Source organism: Macaca nemestrina, chromosome 19 (genome assembly GCF_043159975.1).
Source record: "Macaca nemestrina isolate mMacNem1 chromosome 19, mMacNem.hap1, whole genome shotgun sequence".
Classification (NCBI taxonomy): domain Eukaryota; kingdom Metazoa; phylum Chordata; class Mammalia; order Primates; family Cercopithecidae; genus Macaca; species Macaca nemestrina.
In genome coordinates this window covers 55,989,262-56,011,723 of record NC_092143.1, presented here as the reverse complement: position 1 = coordinate 56,011,723, position 22,462 = coordinate 55,989,262, and the positions used below count along the sequence as shown (strand labels likewise).

The 22,462-nt window shown below is 38.4% G+C and overlaps 1 protein-coding gene across 3 annotated transcripts in view; it reads right to left on the bottom strand.

The window, feature by feature from the left end:
• LOC105498896 (regulation of nuclear pre-mRNA domain containing 1A) overlaps positions 1–22,462 on the bottom strand; it is a 73,940-nt gene that overhangs the window by 12,850 nt on the left and 38,628 nt on the right. Inside the window, exon 7 of one of the 3 annotated variants that reach the window (XM_011771297.3) lies at positions 1,840–21,617. The exons of the other annotated variants lie outside the window; for them this stretch is intronic. Within the exon in view, the coding sequence (XP_011769599.1) occupies positions 21,459–21,617 (159 nt within the window). The 3' untranslated portion in view covers positions 1,840–21,458. Of the gene's footprint in view, positions 1–1,839; positions 21,618–22,462 lie in introns of those variants that run through there. 3 annotated transcript variants of the gene reach the window in all.

Here is a 22,462-nt window from a genome sequence, read left to right as displayed (position 1 = left end):
TGGTTCTGATACTTGTTTTCTCTCTTCAGACTGTTTCTTGACTTTTAGCAGGCCTTGTAATTTTTTATTGAAACCTGAACATCAGGTAACAGTGAGGTAAATAAGTCAATAGTGTTATTAATCTAGCTAGGAGTTAGACTGTGCGTAAGATCTGCTATAGAGGTAGATGCCAGAGACTAAAACTCACAACTTCATTAAATAGCCCTTATACATTAGGAAGTTTTAAATGGCAGAGTGGTCTTGCTTGTCACCTGTAACACATCCACTTGTCCTAGTTCTGCTCTGAGAAGTAAACCCAAATCCTCTTTTCTGATAGCTTTCAAAGGTTCTGAAGATAGGTATTCACATAATTTATATCCCTCCCCAGCTCTGATCTCCCCAGTTCCCTCAACCATTCTCCAAGGAACCTTAGTTCCATTCCCCTTTGTTCTTGTCTCTGCCTCTGGATACACTGTAGCAAGTTAATTCATTTTGGTAATATGGAATCCAGAGTTGAAGGTAGAAACCCTGCTGTGGTTTAACCAGCATCTGATGAAACAGAACCTATCTTCCACATTCTGATCACTTAGTTTATTAGCGTAGCTTAACACTAAACAAGCTGCATCACCATGCTAATAGCTATACTTGTTCAGTGCTTTCTCCCATTAAGTGATGCCAAGCCAGGTCCAGACAATACTGATGCAAATTAACTTTGGAAAATCAAAATAAGGGAATTTATACTAGAAATGTTTAGGCAAAGAAAGGTATAAAGAAAGAAATGCAGTGTTTCACAGTGATCTCCATTCAATTTGCACTGGTTATAGACGAATGGTCTAACCTGTCAAGAACATTACTTGACAGAAAGGTACCTTAACCATGGTTTAAGTGAATTAGCTACTGATGGGTGAGTTTCAGAAGCAGAAGTTCTAAGTAAATTCGTGTGCATATGTGCATTTTTCAAAGCTGTTGGCAACTCAAAAAGTTAAAACTTCCATATTCTGCTTTTTGATATAACTGCTTTAAGAGGTTTGTATTTTAAACTTCTTCAGTGCAATGATATCAAAATATCAAAGTCTAAAGGTTTTTTTGTTTGGTTGGTTTTTTTAGAAAAGGTCTCAGTCTGTTGCCCAGGCTGGAGTGCAGCAGCACAATCACAGCTCACTGCAGTCTCGACCTCCTGGGCTCCAGTGATCCTCCCACCTTGGCCTCTCAAGTAGCTATGACTACAGGTGCACACCACCAAACCTGGGGAGGGAGAGGGAGACAGACAGACAGACACAGAATTTTTCTTTTTTTTTTTTTTTGGTAGAGACTGGGTTTCACCATGTTGCGTAGGCTGGTCTTGAACTCCTGGGCTCAAGTGATCCACCCAAAGTGCTGGGATTACAGGCATGAGCCACCATACCCAGACAAATTCTAGCTCTAACATGAATCTTACTTCAAAAGCTAGGAGGGGTTAAATACATTTAGAAGGTATTGTTACCAATGATAGCATTCCACCAATAAATCACAATGGCACACTGACAGACCTCCAATCTTACTTTCTTTTTTCCAAGATGGGTTCTCACTGTCACCCTGGCTGAAATGCAGTGGTACAGTATCAGCTTCCAACAACCTCTGCCTCCTGCGCTCAAATGATCCTCCTGCCTCTGCCTCCCGAGTAGCTAGGACTACAGGTGCACACCACCATACCCAACTAATTTTTTTATTTCTTGTAGAGACAAGGTCTTGCTATGTTGCCCAGGCTGGTTTTGAACTCGTGGTTTCAAGCAGTCCTCCCACCTCGGCTTCCCAAAGTGCTGGGATTACAGGCATGAGTTGGCGCCCAGACTCAATATTCTTTTCAGTAATCCACTGTTATGTAGGCCTAGTTCTTTCAATAAATCCAACAAGAATAACTTATTTATCCCCATGTGGATAAACAGACCTTTAAAAAGTTCCACTCTTATTTGAAATGAAAGAAACAAGAGAGACCAGTCTGGCCAATATGGGGAAACCATGTCTCTACTAAAAATACAGAAATTAGCTGGGTGTGGTGGTGTGCACCCATAATCCCAGCTACTGAGGAGGCTGAGGCAGGAGAATCACTTGAACCTGGGAGGCAGAGGTTGCAGTGAGCCAAAACCCTGCCATTGCACTTCAGCCTGGGCAACAGATCGAGACTCTAACTCAACTCAAAAAAAGAAAAGAAATAAAATAAATTAAAAAAATAAAAGACAATATAAATCTGGCTACCTATGTTAAGTTGAAGAAACTCACTTTCACAAAGACTTTTTAAAAAATACAACCACATATTTGCAACTATTTAAAACAAAAAAACAGTGAAACAAAATATATGAAAATTTAAATAATGGTTTTCAGTGACTGCTGTAAATTTGTGGGCGGTTTTTCTATTTTTCAGTATTTTCCAAATTTTCTCTAATAATTGTGTATTGCTTTCATGAAGGGAAAATTCTTAGCAAAAAGAGGCAAGGAAAGAAAATTTTAAACTCTGTCACTTTCGTAAGTTGAATTAAAGTACTCAGAAGTATTCAACTATGAGACAGAAATACGGAAAAAGTTAAAGGCACTGAATTTTAGAGCTAGGTCTTATAAATCATTAAGTTCGAAATCCACAGCATGAAAATGAAGAATGCCTTGATAGTATACAATTTATTCAAGTTCATAGAGTCACTTCTAGAACCCATAACTCTCAATTCCCAGTTCATGATTTTACTCCATGTATCACTCACTGGAGACTAACCAAGATAGACAGCCAAGCAGGAATTAACTTTGTACACACAGCATGGCTACAACTGTGTTTTTGTTGTTGTTGTTTTTACAACTAGGTTTACAATGACATTTTTAATCATGATTTTTTTGTAAAAAAAAAAGACTAAAGAAAATATATCAAAATGTGACCGGAGCTGTTTGAATGGTTTTAATGTATTTTTTCAAATTTCCCTTAAAGACAGCATGTTAATACCTCTGTGCCTCACTGTTTTCATTTATAAAATAGGTAAGATTAGAATCTACCTATGACACAGTATTAATGAAAATAGAAAAAGTACTTAGAACAGTGTCTTGGCACAGAGCTAATGCTAAGTATTATGTTATGATTAAATTTTAGAGTATTATCTCACATACAAGGGAGTTTAAGTGCCACGGCAGGGTTTTATTTTTTGGAGACAGGTCAGACAATCTGGAGTGCAGTGGCATCACCATGACTCACTGCACCCCTGACCTCCCAGGCTCAAGCAATCCTCCCACCTTAGCCTCCCAAGTAGCTGGGATTACAGGCATGTGCCGCCATGCCTAGCTAATTTTTAAAAAATGTTATGTAGAGACAGGGTCTCGCTATGTTGCCAGGGCTGGTCTCAAACTCCTGGGCTCAAGCTATCCTCCCACTTCAGCCTCCCAAAGTGTTGGCATTACAGGCGTGAGTCACCATGCCTGGCCATAGCAAGGCTTCAGTTCGGTATAGACTGGCAATTTTTCACCCCCGTAGTGTACAGAAATGTTTTATGTAGTATTGGAGATTTAATTTGAGAGGCTTAAGAATTCTGAGAATCTTGAAACTAATAAGCTATTGGAGGATTCAAGGGCAGCATCACCTGATAAAAAGGGAGTCCCCCCATCCCCCAGCCCAATTATGCCTATAAATCCTCAAATGGAGGGAAATGGTGCTTGATGATTAGCCAGAAAGGGGTAAAAATGCCGGAATACAGACAAAATAAAATCTAGCAGGCTAAGCCCAACCTAACAATCCTAGAACCTGACAATCCTAGAACTCCCAGCTCACTAGCAGGAGACACCTAGATGCTCCCCTCCTTCCCACAGATGATACATTCTAAGACAGAGAGTTGAGGGAAAAGAGTCATCTGGCCTATATGACACCTGCTTCTGCATGGGGACACAACATTCTGGCAGGCATGAATAAAGCTGTATTATGTGTTCCTGTCTTCTTTCCTCTTCCCAGTTTTCCTTCTGTCCTTTTTTCTCTTCTTTACTTTCCGATTTTGTCCCCTTGCCATCCTGTGGTTTACTGTCAAAGGAAACTCTTAACACTTTCATCATTTACAAGTGTACTGTGAAATTTCCAGTAGTTCTGAATTATCTACAAGAGATCTCCAACTTTCACACAAAGTCCACTTTATTACACAATACACTGTTAATCCTGAATGGCTTTTCTGAAGCAAAATTCAGGCTTTCACATATCAACTAATAAGCAGGTCAGAACTAACCCATGATGATGTTAGTCAGCATTTCAGTTTTGTACAACAGGGTCTGCAATGTGGGTGATACTTGTGATAAGAAACAAGGATAGGTATTAGACACACTGAGTGGCAAATATTCAGGTAGCTCACGTTATGTTCAATACTAAAGGAAAAGAATAAGAGAATTTTCTGATTCTGAATTGGAATTTAGCATCAAAAGATTCTAGAGATCCAAATGCAAAGGAAATGCAGGGATTCAGAGGAGGACACTGCTTTCCATCTCATGAAAAAGCAAGAGAATATAACTGTTACACATTTTTGCTTAACAGATTTAAGGTAAGTTAATAAAAATGAGATGACCATCAAAATCAACATAATTTCCAGATTGATCTACTAAAAACTAAATTCTGGCAGGGTGCAGTGGCTCATGCCTGAAATCCTAGCATTTTGGGAAGCTAAGGTGGGCAGATCACGAGGTCAAGAGATCAAAAACAGCCTGGACAACATGGCAAAACCCCGTCTCTACCAAAAATAAAAAATTAGCTGGGTGTGGCAGCGTGTGCCTGTAGTCCCAGCTCCTCAGTAGGCTGAGGCAGGAGAATCGCTTGAACCTGGGAGGCGGAGGTTGCAGTGAGCCGAGATCACGCCACTGCACTCCAGCCTGGGTGACAGAGAGAGACTCCAACTCTAAATAAATAAATAGACACAACTGCTTTTGTCCAAGAGTTTGAGACCAGCCTGGGAAACTTGGAAAGACTGTCTCCAGAAAAAAACAAAACAAAACAAAAAATAACCTAAACTTCCCAACTTGAGGACCAGTTCCGCTTAACTACTAAAGTTACTTATTCCTGTTTATCTGGGAGAGGCTACGTTTTTAAAAGGCATTGACTGCATTTAATAATTTTTCCTATGATTTTACTAATTTTAAACTATTCCTTGGGTGCTTAAAAAGCATCAGTAACTGTAATTTTAAAAATTATAATTAGACTGGGTGCAGTGGCTCCTACCTGTAACCCCAGCGCTTTGGGATGCCGAGGTGAGAGGATCACTTGTGCCCAGAAGTTGAAGACCAGCCTGGGCAATACAAAGAGATCTCCTCTCTACAGAAAATACAAAAATTAGCCAGGCATGGTAGCATGCATCTGTAGTCCCAGTTACTCAGGAGGCTGAGTAGTGAGGATCACTTGAACCTAGGATGTCAAGGCTGCAGTGAGCCATGATTGTGCCATCACACTCTAGCCTGGGCGACACAGCAAGACCCTGTCTCAAAAAATATATAAAAAACTTTAAAATCTCTCTAGGAAAAAAATAACTGCCCCTCATGGCATATCAATTTTGATATACTGAAATTCTGTATATTTTTATATATATTTGATGCTGGAATTTTGTATGACTTATTTTCATATATATTTTTAGGAATGCATTATGTGCAACGGTAGAGCACCATTTACTACATCAAGTTTAAACCACATCAGCACAACTCCAGTTTTCCAAAATCTCACAAAATCTCTCACTTGTTCCACTCTCATTCATCTCCTCTCATTTCACAGTCATTATGGCTTTGACTCTGTTACTTATGTTGTTCCTTGCTTACCTGCCTAGAATTCCCAAACATTCCTTTGCTGATCAGAAGTGAAGATACTCTCATCACACGGCTGTAAGGACACCCTGTTTTCTGATGGACACTAACTGGGTATGGGAGTAGGGAGAGGAAACTCCAGATGTTCGGGTATTTTCAGCAGTTATTTCACATAATTTTTTTTTTGTATTAACTATTTCCTAGGGGAAAGTTCTTCCCTTTGAGCTTTTTCTCTTACGTATTGTCTTTCCAAAAATGCTTAGTGGTTCAACCATCTTTACTTAAAGTACAGACTGTATGAATAACCCACTTGGGCTGTCAGAAGGGTGGAAGAGATTCAACATGGATTATCCCAGCAACTGGTTTTCCATATCGATTATCTCAATCACTCCTGGCCCTCATCAGCCTGGAGAAGACACTGCCCTTTTCCTCTGTTCCAAGCTCCAACACAGGCAGACTCCTCACCATTGCTACCTGGCCCAAGAAAGGATATTGAGGGGTTTACCCGCCTGATTGTTTCCACTGCAATGGAGTCACTGTGTGTTGTTCCAAACTCCTGCTTCCACGTGTCTCACTTCTGGCATGGAACATTTGTGTAAATGCTTCCACCTTTACACAGTACATGCTAGGATGTGAAATCTTTAATTCAATCCTGTCACTGTTCCATCTTCCATGAATACTGTCTCTTCTGAGGCACCCACAGCATTTCTTCTCTTATTAGAACAGATATTACATATATATTATAATTTCTTCATTTCCTATGTATCTATTTACTTCATCAATACTTATCTTTTTGGCAATCTTTATCAACCATTATGAATAGAACTGTGACAACGAAAATGTTCTTTATCTGCATTACCCAACATGGTAGCTAATAGCCATATGTGGTTAGTGAGCACTTGAAATGTGCCTACTGCTACTGAGAAACTGGATTTTAATTCTTATTTAATTTTGATTAAACAGCACATGTGGCTGGTGGCTGCCTAGGGAACAGTACAGCTCTGTAACTCCACAGTGCACCCTCTCAACCCCTGCATTTCATGTGTCCCTCCCCCATTTCATTCCCATCTCCATTTCATTTCTCTCCCTTCATTATATCTATCTTCACAGTCAACAGACATGTAACTTAGTATATATTTACATACATCTTTGTAATATATGAATTTTGTATACTATATAATATGGTATGATATATAAATTTTATAGTTATTTTAATATAAGGACAGAATATACTGTTTTATGTAATTATCATATTCTAACATATATTCTCTTTTCTATAAATTCTAGGAAAGAAAAGCTACAGACAGACCTGGTGGCGCACGCCTGTAATCCCAGCACTTTTGTGAGGCCAGTGCGGGTGGATCGCTTGAGCCCAGGAGTTCAAGACAAGCCTGGGCAACATAGCAAGACCTTGTCTCTACAAAAAAAAAAAATAATAAAAAATAAAAGATCAGTCAGGTGTGGTAGTGTGCGCCTGTAGTTCTAGCTTCTTGGGAAGCTGAGGTGGGAGGACTGCTTGAGCCCAGGAGTCGAAGATTTCAGTGAGCTATGATCATGCCACTGCACTCTAGCCTGGGCAACAAACAGAATGAGACCCTATCTCAAAAAAAACAAAACAAAAGTTGAAACTCAGTCTAATACCTTAAAATAGAAGTTAAGGGTAGGACGTAAATGTCTTTTGTTTTTCTCTACAAAAGAGAGTGAAAATCTAAATCAGGCAAGGAAATGGGGCAAAACACCACTTTAATTGAATCCAAGTGTCCTAATTTCATCAATCATATTTGAGAACACTGGCAGGTTGGGGAATGTGGGGAGAAGAAAACACTTTGCACCAACTTGATCTCTGAAACAACTACTTCCAAGAAATCATGAAAAACTGCCAAAACGGTAAACAGCAAATACTTTATTACCTCCAGTTGAAAGGAGATAGACTTCATAAAAAGCAGACAAGTAGGCTTGACTCAGATAAGCCAGAATCTCAAAAAAATGATTGAACATATTGTTTAAAAGAACTTGGGAACCCAGTTGCAATCACTGAGATACTAAGACTTAACTAGCAAAACACACACTTCCTCTTTGGGAGGACCACTGAGCTACAGATATCAAAATACTACAGACATCTGAAAACTCAAGAGTATCCCCATAAAACTACCTGATTTCACTGGTTAAATGCTAGAGATATGCGAGCTAGAAAATCTCCAGGTTTTGTTGTTGTTGTTGTTGGGGGCTAAAACCTCTGAGGTATTTACTGCATGTGTGGCAGTTTAAAGCACCTAACTCACTTAAATCTCATAATAACCAGATAAAGTCGGTACAATTATTATCCCTATTTTACAGACAAGGAAACAGAGGCCAAATGTGTTGTCGAATGTCACTGAGATAGTAAGTGATGAAGCAGAACTGAAACTTAGGCAATCCTGCTCAAGTCCCCACTCTTCACCACAAAGTTAATCTGCCCCTCCAAATGTTTACTAATTTAAGACCAAAGTCAACCAGGAAAAGTTAATAACCACTGGCCTCTTTTCTGGCCTTGTATCTTCAACATGTAAAAATATTTTTATTTTTTTCTGTAATTAAAATACATCCTTAAGAAATCAGCAGAAGAAACAAAGCCAAGAGAGCCAAAATAAGAAATCACAAAAGTCAAGTTTTTAAAAAACTCAACAAGCTAAAACACTGGTTCAGCAAGATAAAAAAGACACATATATTTTAAAAACTACATAAGAATCTGATGAGTATCTCCAAGATTAACAATGGCAGATGTTAAAAAAGAGAGGTTTGAGATAGTCCCAAAATTAACACAAGCAAAAAATGCCAATGCCACACTGCCAAAAATGTGCACCTTCCACAAACAAAAAAGCTCAGAGTCTGTAAGTAAAATAATAGCTTATATGCAGCAAAAATAAATGTCATAAACTATTTATGCCACAGTAAAGATTTTGTAAGAGTCCACCCTTGTCTACAATTTCACCTTCCATGATTTCAGTTACCTAAGGTCAGTCTTGGTCCAAAAATATCATATGAAAAGTTCTAGAAATAAACAGTTCCTAAGTTTTAAATTGCATGCTGTTCTGAGTAGCATAATTACATTTTACATAATTACATCTTTTTGTCCATTCCACCCAGGACAAAAATCATCCCTTAATCCAGCGTGCTGTGTACGTTACTGCCCCCATACAATGTGACTGTATAGAAACAACAGTACAGTCATACACTGCATTACATTTTGGCCAACAATGAACTGCATATACAACAGTGGTCCCATAAGGCTATAATGGACCTGCAAAATTCCTATCACCTAGTGACCATTCCTATCGCCTAGTGTAGCCATCCTAGCATCATAACACAATGCATTGCTCATGTGTTTGTGGTGACAGCCATGCTACCAGTTGTATAAAAGTACAGTACAATTATGTACAGTATATATTTGATAATGAAAATAAATGTTATCGGTTTATGTATTTACTACACTTTTTATTGTTAGATTATATTCTATTAAAAAAAAGTTAACTGTAAAATGGCCTCGGGTCCTTCAAGAGGTATACCAGAAGGCATTATCAGATACACAAATACTTACCACTGTATTACAACTGCCTACAGTATTCACTACAGTAACATGCTATATAGGTTTGTAGCCTAGAAGCAACAGGCTATACCATAAAGCCTCAGTGGGTAGTAGGTACACCTTCTAGGTTTGTGTAAGTGCATGCTACATATGTTCACACAATGACAAAACGCCTAACTATGCATTTCTCAGAACGTATCCCATCGGTAAGTGACACATGACTATATACAGTGTATAAGGTTCAGTATCATCACAAGTTTCAGGCATTCACTATGGGTCTTGGAACACAGGACCCACAGATAAGCAGGGGACTACTGCATTTACTGAAGTTTGTTTAAATAGTCTCTATTCAAATAATAATTAAAAATGTAAAAATTCATTAATGTTTATTAGTAGGCTAATTAAACAGTATTTTGCATTTACATTAAATAGGTTGGAACATTCCTACAGACTCTGCCAAGCTCTGGAGGTGTGAATATTTTAGTCATTACTCCACATCATTTTAACAAGGACAGCTGGTGACTGCTGTGGTTTCCACAGGTACAGGGAGGATTCAGGGAGTACAATACCGGAATAAATGGATGGCAGGGCTGGTGTGCTGGCAAAAAGAGAGGCAAGGTCCCAGTCAGATCTGGGCTGACTCAGCAAACTCTGGCACTAACATCTACGACTCCTGATTCCTTCTTAATTTGACTTGAGTTGTAGATCTGTGAACTAGCCAAGTAAACACAATGATAAATCCCTTTCTTCAACAGAGACCACAAAAATCCGACAAAACAATCTACGCTCCCAACATTAGACAAGCAGAGTTCTCATGCAGTAAGGAAGCATTAGTATAACAAAAAATAGCAACAACAACAAAACCATAGGAAATACTGAAGGAAAATGAGAAAAGTGAGGCAAAACAAAAGATGAGCAGCATGAAAAGTCAGAACATTCAATATACCTATAATAAAATTTAAGAAAAAAACTATAAACTGAGAAGCAAAAATAAAAGACAACTTGGGTCTTCCTAAGGGCACATCAACTATCAAGCAAAATTAATGAAAGACCAATATCCGAGATATGTGCTAGTCAGTGTAGGATAAAGGAAAAAAATACAGTATCTAGGCCGAAAGACAAAAAGATATTCAGTCAAGCTATTGTCCACAGGTGAACAGGAAGGACAGCCACTCTCAGACATGCAAAGACCTGGGCCATTTTTGTTGCTCTTCATGACGTCTTTATTTTTATCCCTTATTTTAAAATTTTAAAATGTAATTTCTCTTTTCTTTTTTCTGGAGCATCTTTTCAAGTAAAAAAAAAAAAAGTTTTTTTACATTTCTGACACATGAATCAAGTAAAATTTTAAGTGAGAAATAATGCATGAATAATGAAACAGTAAAACGTTTCAAAAATAAAATTTCTTAAACACCAACAAAATGATCTATCTAGAATCCTATAAACAAAGTAAGTCCATAAAAAACCATAAGGAAGGAGTCTGAGAGAAACTGATAATGGGCTATTGTTTCAAGTCATACATTTTCACTATTTGTGGTTTTTATTATCTTCCTGTGATTTCTGGTACTCCACATTTTCTCCAAAGTGAAAGTATATAAATATACACACACCTACATACACATACATATATAAAAGAATATATGTATTTGGACAAATATTTTTTGCTAATTTCTTTAAAAAGCTTATAAATTTCTATTACTGCCAGCATGTGTCATAAATATTTAAACAAATAAAAAAGCTTATAAATTTCTAGCAACTGTTCAGAAGATAGAACAGACTACTCTCAAAACAGTATGTTCCCTTTACACCAGAAACTTCCAAGAAGAAGCTGGCTAAACTATCTCATCTTTCAGGAAAGATTCTAGAATCACATCCAGTACAAACTCAGTTAGATGGTCTCCAAATTCTTTCTAGTTCCTGGCTATAACAAATATCATCAACCTAAAATGATACCATCACTTACGACAGAAAAACAACCTGATTTTAAACTAGGAAAAGGACTTGAACAGACATTTCTCCAAAGCTAAACAGTCCATGAGCATATGAAAAAGATGTTCAACGTCATCAATTATTAGGGAAATGCAAATCAAAACCACAATGAGATACTACCTAATACACATTAGGATAGCTACTATCAACAAAAACAGAAAACAGCAAATGCTGGTGAGGATGTGGAGAAAATGGAACCCTTGTGCACTGTTGGTGGGAATGCAAAATGTTGTAGCACTATGGAAACCAGTATGTCAGTTCTCAAGAAAATTTGAAAATAGAATTAATGTATAATCTAGCAATTCAACTTCTCAGTATATGCCCCCAAGTTGAAAGCAGGGTCTCAAAGACATATATATATTATATATGTATATTTTTTGAGACAGAGTCTCACTCTGTCACCCAGGCTAGAGTGCACTGGCGTGATCTCGGCTCACTGCAACCTCCACCTCCTGGGTTCAAGTGATTCTCCTGCCTCAGCCTCTCAAATAGCTGGGACTACAGGCGCCAGCCACCACGCCCAGCTAATTTTTGTATTTTTAGTAGAAGCAGGGTTTCACCATGTTGGCCAGGCTGGTCTCAAACTCCTGACATAAAATAATCCACCCACAAAGTACTGGGATTACAGGCATGAGCCACCATGCCCAACCTCAAAGATATTATTTGCACACCAACATTCATAGCAGCATTATTCACAATAGCCAAGAGGTGGAAGCAACCTAAGTATACATCCATGGTCAAATGAAAACATGCAGCGTATACATTCAACGGATTATCATTCGGCCTTAAAAAGGAAGGAAATTCTGATGTGTACTACAAATTGGATGAACCTAGAGGGCATTATGCTAAGGAAATAAGCCAGTCACAAAAAGAGAATACTATATGCTTTCCCTTATATAAGGTATCTAGAGTAGTCAAATTCATAGAGACTGAAAGAAAAATTGGTGGCTGGGTGCAGGGGGAAATGAGAAATTGTTGTTGAATGGGTAGGTACAGTGTTTCAGTTCTGCAATACGAAGAGTTCTAGAAATAAGGTGCAAAATCATGTGAATATAATTAACACTAGTGACCTATATACACTTAAAAAAGCTTAATATGGTAAATTTTATGTGTATTTTACCTGAAGTTTTTTAAAACAGTAAAACAAAACTATACCATCCCTTTGACTGAACCCAGAATTTGGTCTACTAGTTACTTTAAATCACTACATACATTTAAGTAATCTGATAAAAGGCAAAGAGAAAAAAACTATGTAAAATAAATGCTTCTGATACTTACTACCAAACTGTCCTCCACAGAGTGGACCGAATGAATTTACATCAACAATGTGTTAAGAGTTCCCATTTCCACAACCCCATGTCATTACAAAGAATATCACTTTTTTTCTTTTTTCTTTGTTTTGAAACGGAGTTCCGCTCGTTGCCCAGGCTGGAGTGCAATGGCGCAATCTTGGCTCACTGCAACCTCCGCCTCCTGAGTTCAAGCCATTCTCCTGCCTCAGCCTCCCAAGAAGCTGGGATTACAGGCATGCGCCACCACGCCCAGCTAATTTTTTATTTTTAGTAGAGATGGAGTTATTCCATGTTGGTCAGGCTGGTCTCGAACCCCTGACCTCAGGTGATCTGCCCGCCTTGGCTTTGCAAAGTGCTGGGATTACAGGCATGAGCCATCGTGCCCAGGCTGTTTTCTTAAACTGTCACTAATTCAAGCATGAAAACCGTATCCCCTTATTGCTTTTTCTTTTTCTTTCTTTCACTTCTAGGAATTTATGAGAAGACTATCACGGATAAGCCAAAACTTAGCTGAAGGGTGATTTAGAGCAATGTTTTCAGTATCAAACTGGAAGTAACGTAAATGCCAAAAGGTGATTTAAAGCAACGTTCTTCAAGAGCAAGGAACTGGAAGAAATATAAACACTAAATAGTTAGCTGGCTAAACAAATACTACTACTTTTTTTTTTTTTTTTTTTTTTTTTTGAGACGGAGTCTCGCTCTGTCACCCAGGCTGGAGTGCAGTGGCCGGATCTCAGCTCACTGCAAGCTCCGCCTCCCGGGTTTACGCCATTCTCCTGCCTCAGCCTCCCGAGTAGCTGGGACTACAGGCGCCCACCACCACGCCTGGCTAGCTTTTTGTATTTTTAGTAGAGATGGGGTTTCACCATGTTAGCCAGAATACTACTTCTATAGAACAATATAACTTAGCTATTAAATGAAATTTATGATCAGAAAATGTTTACAGTAAATGTGCAAAAAGACACTATATAATATGGCATGTACAGTCTGATTCTATCCTTCTAAATCTCGCCAAAGGTTATTTAATGGGTGATAAAAATTTTAGATGGTATCTGCATGTGCCTATCAATGATTTTTCAACTATGATAAGCATGTACTACTTTTGCAGTTAAAAAAAAAAAAAAAAACACTGTCAGATGTGGTGGCTCACACCTGTAATCCCAGCACTTTGGGAGGCGAAGGCAGGTGGATCACCTGAGCCCAGCAGTACGAGACCAGCCTGGGCAACATGGTGAAACACTGTCTCTACAAAAAGCACATAAATTAGTCGGGCATTGTGGCATTCGCCTGTAGTCCCAGCTACTCGGGAGGCTGATCCCCTGAGGCATGTGAGGTCAAGGGTGCAGTGAATCATGATTGTGCCACTGTGCTCCAACCTAGGTAACAGAGTGAGACCTTGTCTCAATACACACACACACACTTCACTGCTACCACCCACTGTAGTTCAGGCTTTTACTGCTCAGAACATAAATTTTTGTAATTAAGTTGCATCTGGTCTCCCTACTGCGAATCTCTCTCCAATCCAATCCACTCAGCAACTTTAACCATTTTCAGACACCACCAACACCACCACTCCTTTCTTCCCTTTGGCCTGTTATCAACCTCTACTGGGCCTGACATTCAAGTGCCCTCCACAATGTGGCTCCAAACTACTTTTCAGTCTCATCTAACTTCTAAGAACTGATACAGTAACAACAAAACGTAGCCTTTGTTACCAGTTTATTAAGGACTTCCTTTGTCTCAAGAAAATGTAACTGCCCATATGCATCGTTTTAACCATCAGAGTTCCATGAACGCCTCTCTTGACAGTTATTAGTATTAGTATTACATTTCCATTCCATGAATGAGTGAACAGGCACAAAGGGCAATAGACTGTAAATTCCTCTCTGTTACAGACTTTGATGTAAAAGAACGAACACTGGCTTAAGGACTCTGGTTTCATCTGTAGCTCCAGTTCTTCCACTAGATGGCACTTTTACTCTGGCACTTTTACTCTTTACAAATTCAGTACTTATACAATGCTATGGATTACTACCGTTCATTTTTTATTCATGTTATTCTCACATATTGTTAGTGTTATTCTCCTACAGAAGGGAAACAAACACAAGCTGGTAAAATAATTCTACAATTTCAAAATGATCATTTACTCCTTTGTTCAAAATGCTCAGCTGCAGCTCTACAAACTGCATGCCTTGAACACACAGCCCACTTAAGACTTTTTAAGTATTGGACTCTACTAAAATGATTTAACCAATTATGTTGGATATAAATTTTATTCAAAATCCTCAAGGGTCTTTCAATCATTTTTATTTATTAAAGTATCATTCTTTCCTGATTTAGTTGCAAATAAGTTATCAATTTAAAATATATACCTCTTGCAGGTTACATTTCTAATGGCATTCATTTACTTAACACAAACACCTGAGTGCCTACCAGGCGACAGAAACTATTCTAAGCATTGAGGGTATGGCAATAAACATGAAAAACAAAACAAGGTTCTTCATCTCATGAAACTAACATCCTAGTGGCAGGTGCACATGAAAACTAAGTATATAAAGTATTAATAGAAATAAATAATATGGAAGAAAAACAAAAACCAAAATGACAATGTAATACAGTTGGGAAGAGGGCGCCAGAGGAATGGGTAGGTGGGACCAAAAGAAAAGGATGTAGGACTCTCTGAAGACCTGACATAGGAATATAAACCTGAGTGGAAAAGGAGCCAGTTAAGGAAAGAGCAGGAGGCAAGGGCATTCCAGTCTCTCTCTGTTAACAATCAGCAAAGCAAAAACTCCGATTTTAGAACATGCCTGATATGCCTGAAAAACAAAATGCACGCCAAGGAGATGATACAAGATGAGGTTAAATGGTGTCTGATATGAGTTCAAAATAAGATCCAAAAGTGTATTGGGGGACCATTGATGAGTTTTTAAAGAGGGGTGTGATGGGATCTTATTTCTTAAAAAGATCCATATGGTTGCAATGATGTAGGAAGTTGTGAGAGGGAGCAGGAAGATCATCTTTTAAGCTAGGTAATACATGACAACCACTTAGACAGGGGTCGTTTGGCAGCAGTTATGAAACACATATATTACAGTTCTACTTAATTAAGACATAAAAAGTCTTCCATTTATATGATAGAGCAAACTCATGTTTATCTGCTCCCTCCCAATAAGTCACTAAAATAATAAAGCAATTTACACAGGCAGAAATCCATAAGGACAGACGAAAGTGGACCACAGCACACAGACGCCAAGAACCTGCTGGAAGGCCGGGTGTGGTGGCTCATGCCTGTAATCTCAGCACTCTGGGAGGCTGAGGTGGGCGGATAACTGAGGTCAGGAGTTTTGAGACAAGCCTGGCCAACATGGCGAAACCTGTCTCTGCTAAAAACACAAAACTTAGACAGCCGTGATGGCACGCACCCGTAATCCCAGCTACTCAGGAGGCTGAGGCAGGAGAATCACTTGAACCCAGGAGGCAGAGGTTGCAGTGAACTGATATCATGCTACTACACTCCAGCCTAGGTGACAGAGTGAGACTCCATCTGAAAGAAGGAAAGGGAAAGGGAAAGGAAGAACGAACCTGTTGGAAGATGAGGACAACTGCAACAGGAAATAATGACCAAAAGTAATGCAATTCATCCCAAGGAATTGTGGATACGTTCCAGACTTTGAAGTACCAGCCTCCTTAATATGTAACGATGAGTCTTAAGGTTGACAATAAGAATCAACTAAAACTCTTTACACAAATCTGGTAAAACCCTTATCCCACAGAACTAAAAGATGGTAGAGAGAAACTCAGCAAAACAGGGTGTGCATTTAGGGACCCAAATCACAGTGCTAAGAGGTAAAGCACTGTTCTAAAACAGATGTCCTATGTTATCTAACCAGTAAATCTGAGGTGTTTCCCTCTGGAGAAAATGAATGGCCTTGGACAGAAGACATAGATAATATTCAGAAATCATCAAAGACGGCAATAAGACTGGTAACAAGGATCAAGTCTTTAACATGAATCAGTGATTTCATCTTTAGAAATTTATCAGAAGAATTAACAGTATCAATATATACGGGTGAAAAGTTAACTAAAGAGATGTTCCCTGAAATTCTGTTAAGAATATAAAAGCAATAAAAATAGGCAGTCTGAGCAACATAGCAAAACCTTCTCTCTGCAAAAAATAAAATAAAAAATTGGTCAGGCGTGGTGATGTACACTTGCAGTCCTAGCTACTTGGGAGGCTGAGGCAGGAGGGGTGTGAGGTTACAGTGAGCTGATCTTGCCACTGTACTCCAGTGTGGATGACAAAGTGAGATCTTGTCTATTAAAAAAAAAAAAAAGTAACAACAGAGCAGTTAAATAAATTATGATACATCCATATATTCAAAGAAAAACAATGACATGTAAGATGCATATAATGTATTACATGAAAACAAAAGGACAGAAAATACAGAGCCCATAAACAGGGCTAAGTCTTTTGCTTAAGAAACTTTTTCCCTATGATGGAAAGAGATTACTTGTATCATTAACAACTAAAAGACTCGATTCCTGAAAAAACTGAGTTAAACATAAAATATTTTAGACAATATTTAGACCTCAAAAATATAAATCAAGAAACTAGTCACATGCTTCTTTGAAACATCCACAGAGCTGCATCTTACCAAATTCTCAATTTAAATCAAATACAGGCATACCTTGTTTTATCATGCTTCATTTTAATGCACTTTCAAGATATTGTGTTTTCTTATAAGCTGAGTTTGTGGCAACCCGGCACCAAACAAGTCTACAGGTACCATTTTCCCAACAGCGTGTGCTCACTTAAGTGTCTGTCAAATTTTGGTATTTCTTGTGCTATTTCAAACTGCTTCACTATTCTTATGCATTATGGTAATCTGTGATGAGTGATTTAAGACAGCAAACTTAATCCACACACATTGTCTGTGTTCTCACTGCTCCAGTGACTGGCTGTCCCTGTCTCTCTCCCTCCCTATTTGCTGAGACACAATATTGGAATTGGGTCAATTAAGAATCCTACAGGTATCTCACTTTAAACCAAAAGCTAGAAGTGATTAAGCTTAGTGAGGAAGGCATGTCAAAAGCCGCAACAGGCCAAAAGTTAGGCCACTTGCACCAATTAGCCAAACTGTAAATACAAAGGCAAAGTTCTCGAAGGAAACTAAAATCGCCACTCCAGGCCAGGTGTGGTGGCTCATGCCTGTAATCTTAACACTTTGGGAGGCCACGGCAGGAGGACTGTTTTGAGTCCAGAAGGTCAAGACCAGCCTGGGCAACGTAGTGAGACCCTGTCTCTACAAAAAAATTAAAAATTAGCCAGGCATAGTGTCACATGCCTCTATTTCCAGCTACTCAGGAGGCTGAAGTAGGATTGCTAGAGCTCAGGAGGTTGAAGTTGCAGTGAGCCGTGATCAAGCCACTGCACTCAAGCCTGGACAAGAGTGACACAATATCTCAAAAAAAGGTGGGGGACTACTCTAGTGTACACACAAATAAGAAAGCGAAAACAGCCTTACTGGTGATATGTAGAAAGTTTTAGTAGTCTGGATAGAAGATCAAACCAGCCACATTCCCTTAAACCAAAGCCTAATCCAGAGCAAGGCCTGAACTCTCAATTCTGTGAAGCCTGAGAGAGGTAAAGAAACTACAGAAGCCAAGCTTGAAATTAGCAAAGGGTTTATGGGGTTTATGGAAAGAAGCCGTCTCCATAACTTCAAAGTACAAAGTGAAGCAGCAAGTAGATATAAAAACTGCATCAAGTTACCTAGAGGCTCTAGCTAAGGTCCTTGATGACGGTGGCTAAACTCAACAACAGATTTTCCATGTAGAAAAAGAGACTGGTACGGGAAGAAGATGCCATCTGGGACTTTCACAGCTAGAGAGAAATAAATGCCTGGCTTCAAGCTTCAACAAACAAGCTGACCCCCATTAGGAGCTAAAGTAGCTGATGACTTTTAAGCAGAGGCCAATGTTCATTTACCATTCTGAAAATTCTAAGGTCCTTAAGAATTAATTATGCTAAATTTACTCTGCCTGTGCTTTATAAATGAAACAAGTATGGATGACAATACATCTATTTACAGTATAGTTTACTGAATACTTTAAGCCCACTGTTGAGACCTGTAAAATATTACTATTGGCCAGATGTAGTGATTCCCACCTGTAGTCACAGCACTTTGGGAGGCCAAGGTGGGAGGACTGCTTGACCCAAGAGTTCAAGACTAGCCTGGGCAACATAGCGGGAACTCTTCTTTACAAAACATTTACAAATTAGCCAGGCATGGTGGCACACACCTGCAGTCCTAGCTACTTGGGAGACTGAAGCACGAAGATAACTTGTACTCATGAGTTCAAGGTTACGGTGAGCTGTGATTGCATGACCACTCCAGTCTGGGCGACAGAACAAGAGCCTGTCTCCAAAATAACAACAGTAATAAATTACTATTCATTGACAACGTACCTGGTCACCCAAGAGCTCTGATGAAGATGCACAATGTGACTAGTGTTCATGCCTGCTAACACATGTGTTCTGCCACTTATAGATCAAAGAGTAATTTCGACATTCAAGTCTCACTATTTAAGAAATACATTTCATAAGGCCATATAGCTGCCATAGTGATTTCTGTGATGAATATGGGCAAAGTAAACTGAAAACTTTCAGAAAATTATTCACAATTCTAGATGGCATTAAGAACATTCATGATTCATGGGAGGAGATAAAATACCAACATTAACAGGAGTTTGGAAGAAGTTTATTCCAATTTTCATGACTGACTTTGTGGGGTTCAAGACTTCAGTGGTGGAAATAACTGTGATCTGCTGCAAATAGCAAGAGAATGAGAAATAGAAGTGGAGCCTGAAGATGCGACTGAACTGCTCCATTCTCGTGAAACTTGTTGATGAGGAGTTGCTCCTTATGGATGAGCAAAAAAAAGTGGTTTCCTGAGATGGAATCTACTCCCAGTGGAGGTGAAATGACAACAAAGGATTTACTAGATAAAGCAGTAGCAGGGCTTGAGAAAATTGATTCTAATTTTGAAAGAAGTTCCACTGTAGGCAAAATGCTATCAAATGCATCCTACAGAGAAATCTTCCAAGAAAGAAGTCAATTGATGCAGCAAACTTTATCACTGTTAATAAATTGCCACAGCCACCCCATCCTTCAGCAATCACCACCCTAATCAGTCAACAGCCATCAATATCGAGGCAAGACCCTCCACTAGCAAAGAGGATGACTACCAGAAGGCTCAGATGATTAATTTTTAGCAATGAAGTATTTTTAACTAAGATATACACATTTTTACGTGTAATGCTAATGCAAACTTAGACAACAGTAAAGTGTAAACATAACTTTTGTATGTACTAGGAAACAACGTCAAAATCAAAATGTCATTTTAATTATCCTATTCATGTATGCCTTCCAAGACAATAAGCTAACCGAACAACAGTTTATACAATACTTTCAACTTCGGAATGGTAACTGATTCCTATAGCAATCCCTAAAATAAATAAATGTAAACTAAATTTATTAATAGTCTATTTTAACAGTTATCTGCTGTATGTGTGCGTGTGTGTGTGTGACGGAGTCTCGCTCTGTCGCCCAGTCTGGAAGGCAGTGATGTGATCTCAGCTCACTGCAACCTCCACCTCATGTTGGCCGTGCTGGTCTTCAACTCCTGACCTCAAGTGATTCGCCCAGCTCAGCTTCCCAAAGTGATGAGATTACAGGCGTGAACCACCACACCCGGCCCAACAGTTATCTGCTTCTGCTTGTAACCAACTATAGTCAGAAGTTTTAAAAATAATGATTAATGATTTCTTAAAACACAAATTTTAAACCACTTCATGTTTTCATTCATTACACAAGCTTTAATAATGGCTTCCTTAAGAAATATGAAATGGCCAATTCCTGAATTGATACTTTAAATTTATGTTCCATTTTCAAAAAAGCAGCAACTAATGATACATCAGTATCTGGTCAATCACAGTTAATGCTCAAAGTTACACAGTAGATGAAAATTATTTGATGGTATCACAGCTGATTCAGAAAATATAAATCTTCGCCTCTCAGTCTCAACTTCAAAGTGATGCCACCTACTTGGTACAAAAAAGTCTAAGTATCTCAAATCATTTCCACATCTTCTACAAAGGAATAACAGTTCTAAGTGATAATTTACAAAGAGTTCTGTGGAATAACTTTCAAGTTTATTTCTCTACTTGTAAAGAGTATTTCTTTACTTGTTAAAAAAACAGCTGAACATAATTGAGGTGATTTCTTCTTTATAATATAAAATCCAGTTATGCAGAATAACAACAATAAAAGTTCCTAGAAAGCTTTATTTCAAGACAATAATTACCTCTGAGGAGAGAGGGAGGAGAAAAAGTTGGAAAAATAGGGCTTTAGCATTTGCTGTAATCTTAGATTTAAGTAAAAACAGGAAGCAAATGTGTCTTTTTGATGAAGTGCACTGGCTCTGGAGGCAGATTCTCTGGGTTCCAAACAACTCACTAGCTCTTTGTGACCTTAGGCAAGTTAACCTCCCTGCGCCTCAGTTCTGTATCTATCAAATGTGGATAATACATCCTGCTGTATAAGATTAAATGAGTGGATTATGTGAAGGGCCGAGAATAGTACCTGACACATGAATGTTAACATTATTATTATCATCAGCCTCATTACCTATGACTGTTATTATCAGCCTCATAATCTATGACTGCCAACTATGAAATGTGGCTGGAAGGCACTGGGAAAAGAGGGGATTATGGGGAGTGGCATCTGATCTATTTTCTACAGTTACACTTCAAATATAAGTTCTATTTTTGTAAACAGTGACAAAAGACCATCATCATAAGTGAGAAAGTATAAAGAAGAATAAAGTTACAGTCTTCTCTTCAATTTTCAAAAACATGAGACAATACAGGCTTTGGGGTTTGATATTTATTTTTAGCAGGAAGAATACACTAATGGTGATGACATCGTTAGAAGATACGCCCATGTCCAATATCTGCAACAGAAGCTCAATAGAAGTTAAAGAAACCGTACTGAAACACTAAAGACAAAAATTGTATGACATTACTTACCCTTAATTCTGTGGACAATAAAACAAGTAACACTATGTTTAAGATTGAGGTTTCATCACAAGGTGAAATACTGGCAAGTCAATTATCAAATTCATCTTTTTAAGAAAACCATCTTTTCCTTTCCATGTAGAAGTGGGCAACATCTTCAAAGGTAGAGCATACTGCCCGCCAACAATTATCATCTGAGGGTATTTACATGAGCAGAGAAGGAGTAAATTGAAAAGGAGTAGTGCTAACTTGAGAGCCAGGAATTTGAGGTGGGAATAATTAAGTAGCAGCTCTCATTGGTAGCAATGGCAATCTAATCTAAGCACCATTTTTGGCACAATTAGAGACTGCTGAATCAATAACTAAATACGAATAAAAATAACTTAATGGGGTAGTACCATGACATTCCTACAGATTTACAGTGAGCTTTCTGTAAATAAAGGGATTCAAATAAGAAATTCTCCTACATATTATTACAATAAGAAATTGCCACAGCAATACAAGTTAAACAAGAACTCATCAACTAAAAGATTTTTTTTACATAAAACCAAATCTGGCTCATGTATCCCTAACAATTGCTACTCTAATTAAAGGAAATATGAGCATTTTTTTTTTTTTATTATCTCCTGCACTCCCAGATTTCTCATCAGCAGTACTAATTATTACTTAATTTACAGGAGCAATGAATTTCTACCTAAGGGTGTGAGCCGGGAGTGGGGCTGGGAACACGTAAGCATTAGAATCGGTGGGTGGAATTAAGTGAGTAATTTAAAGAATTAAT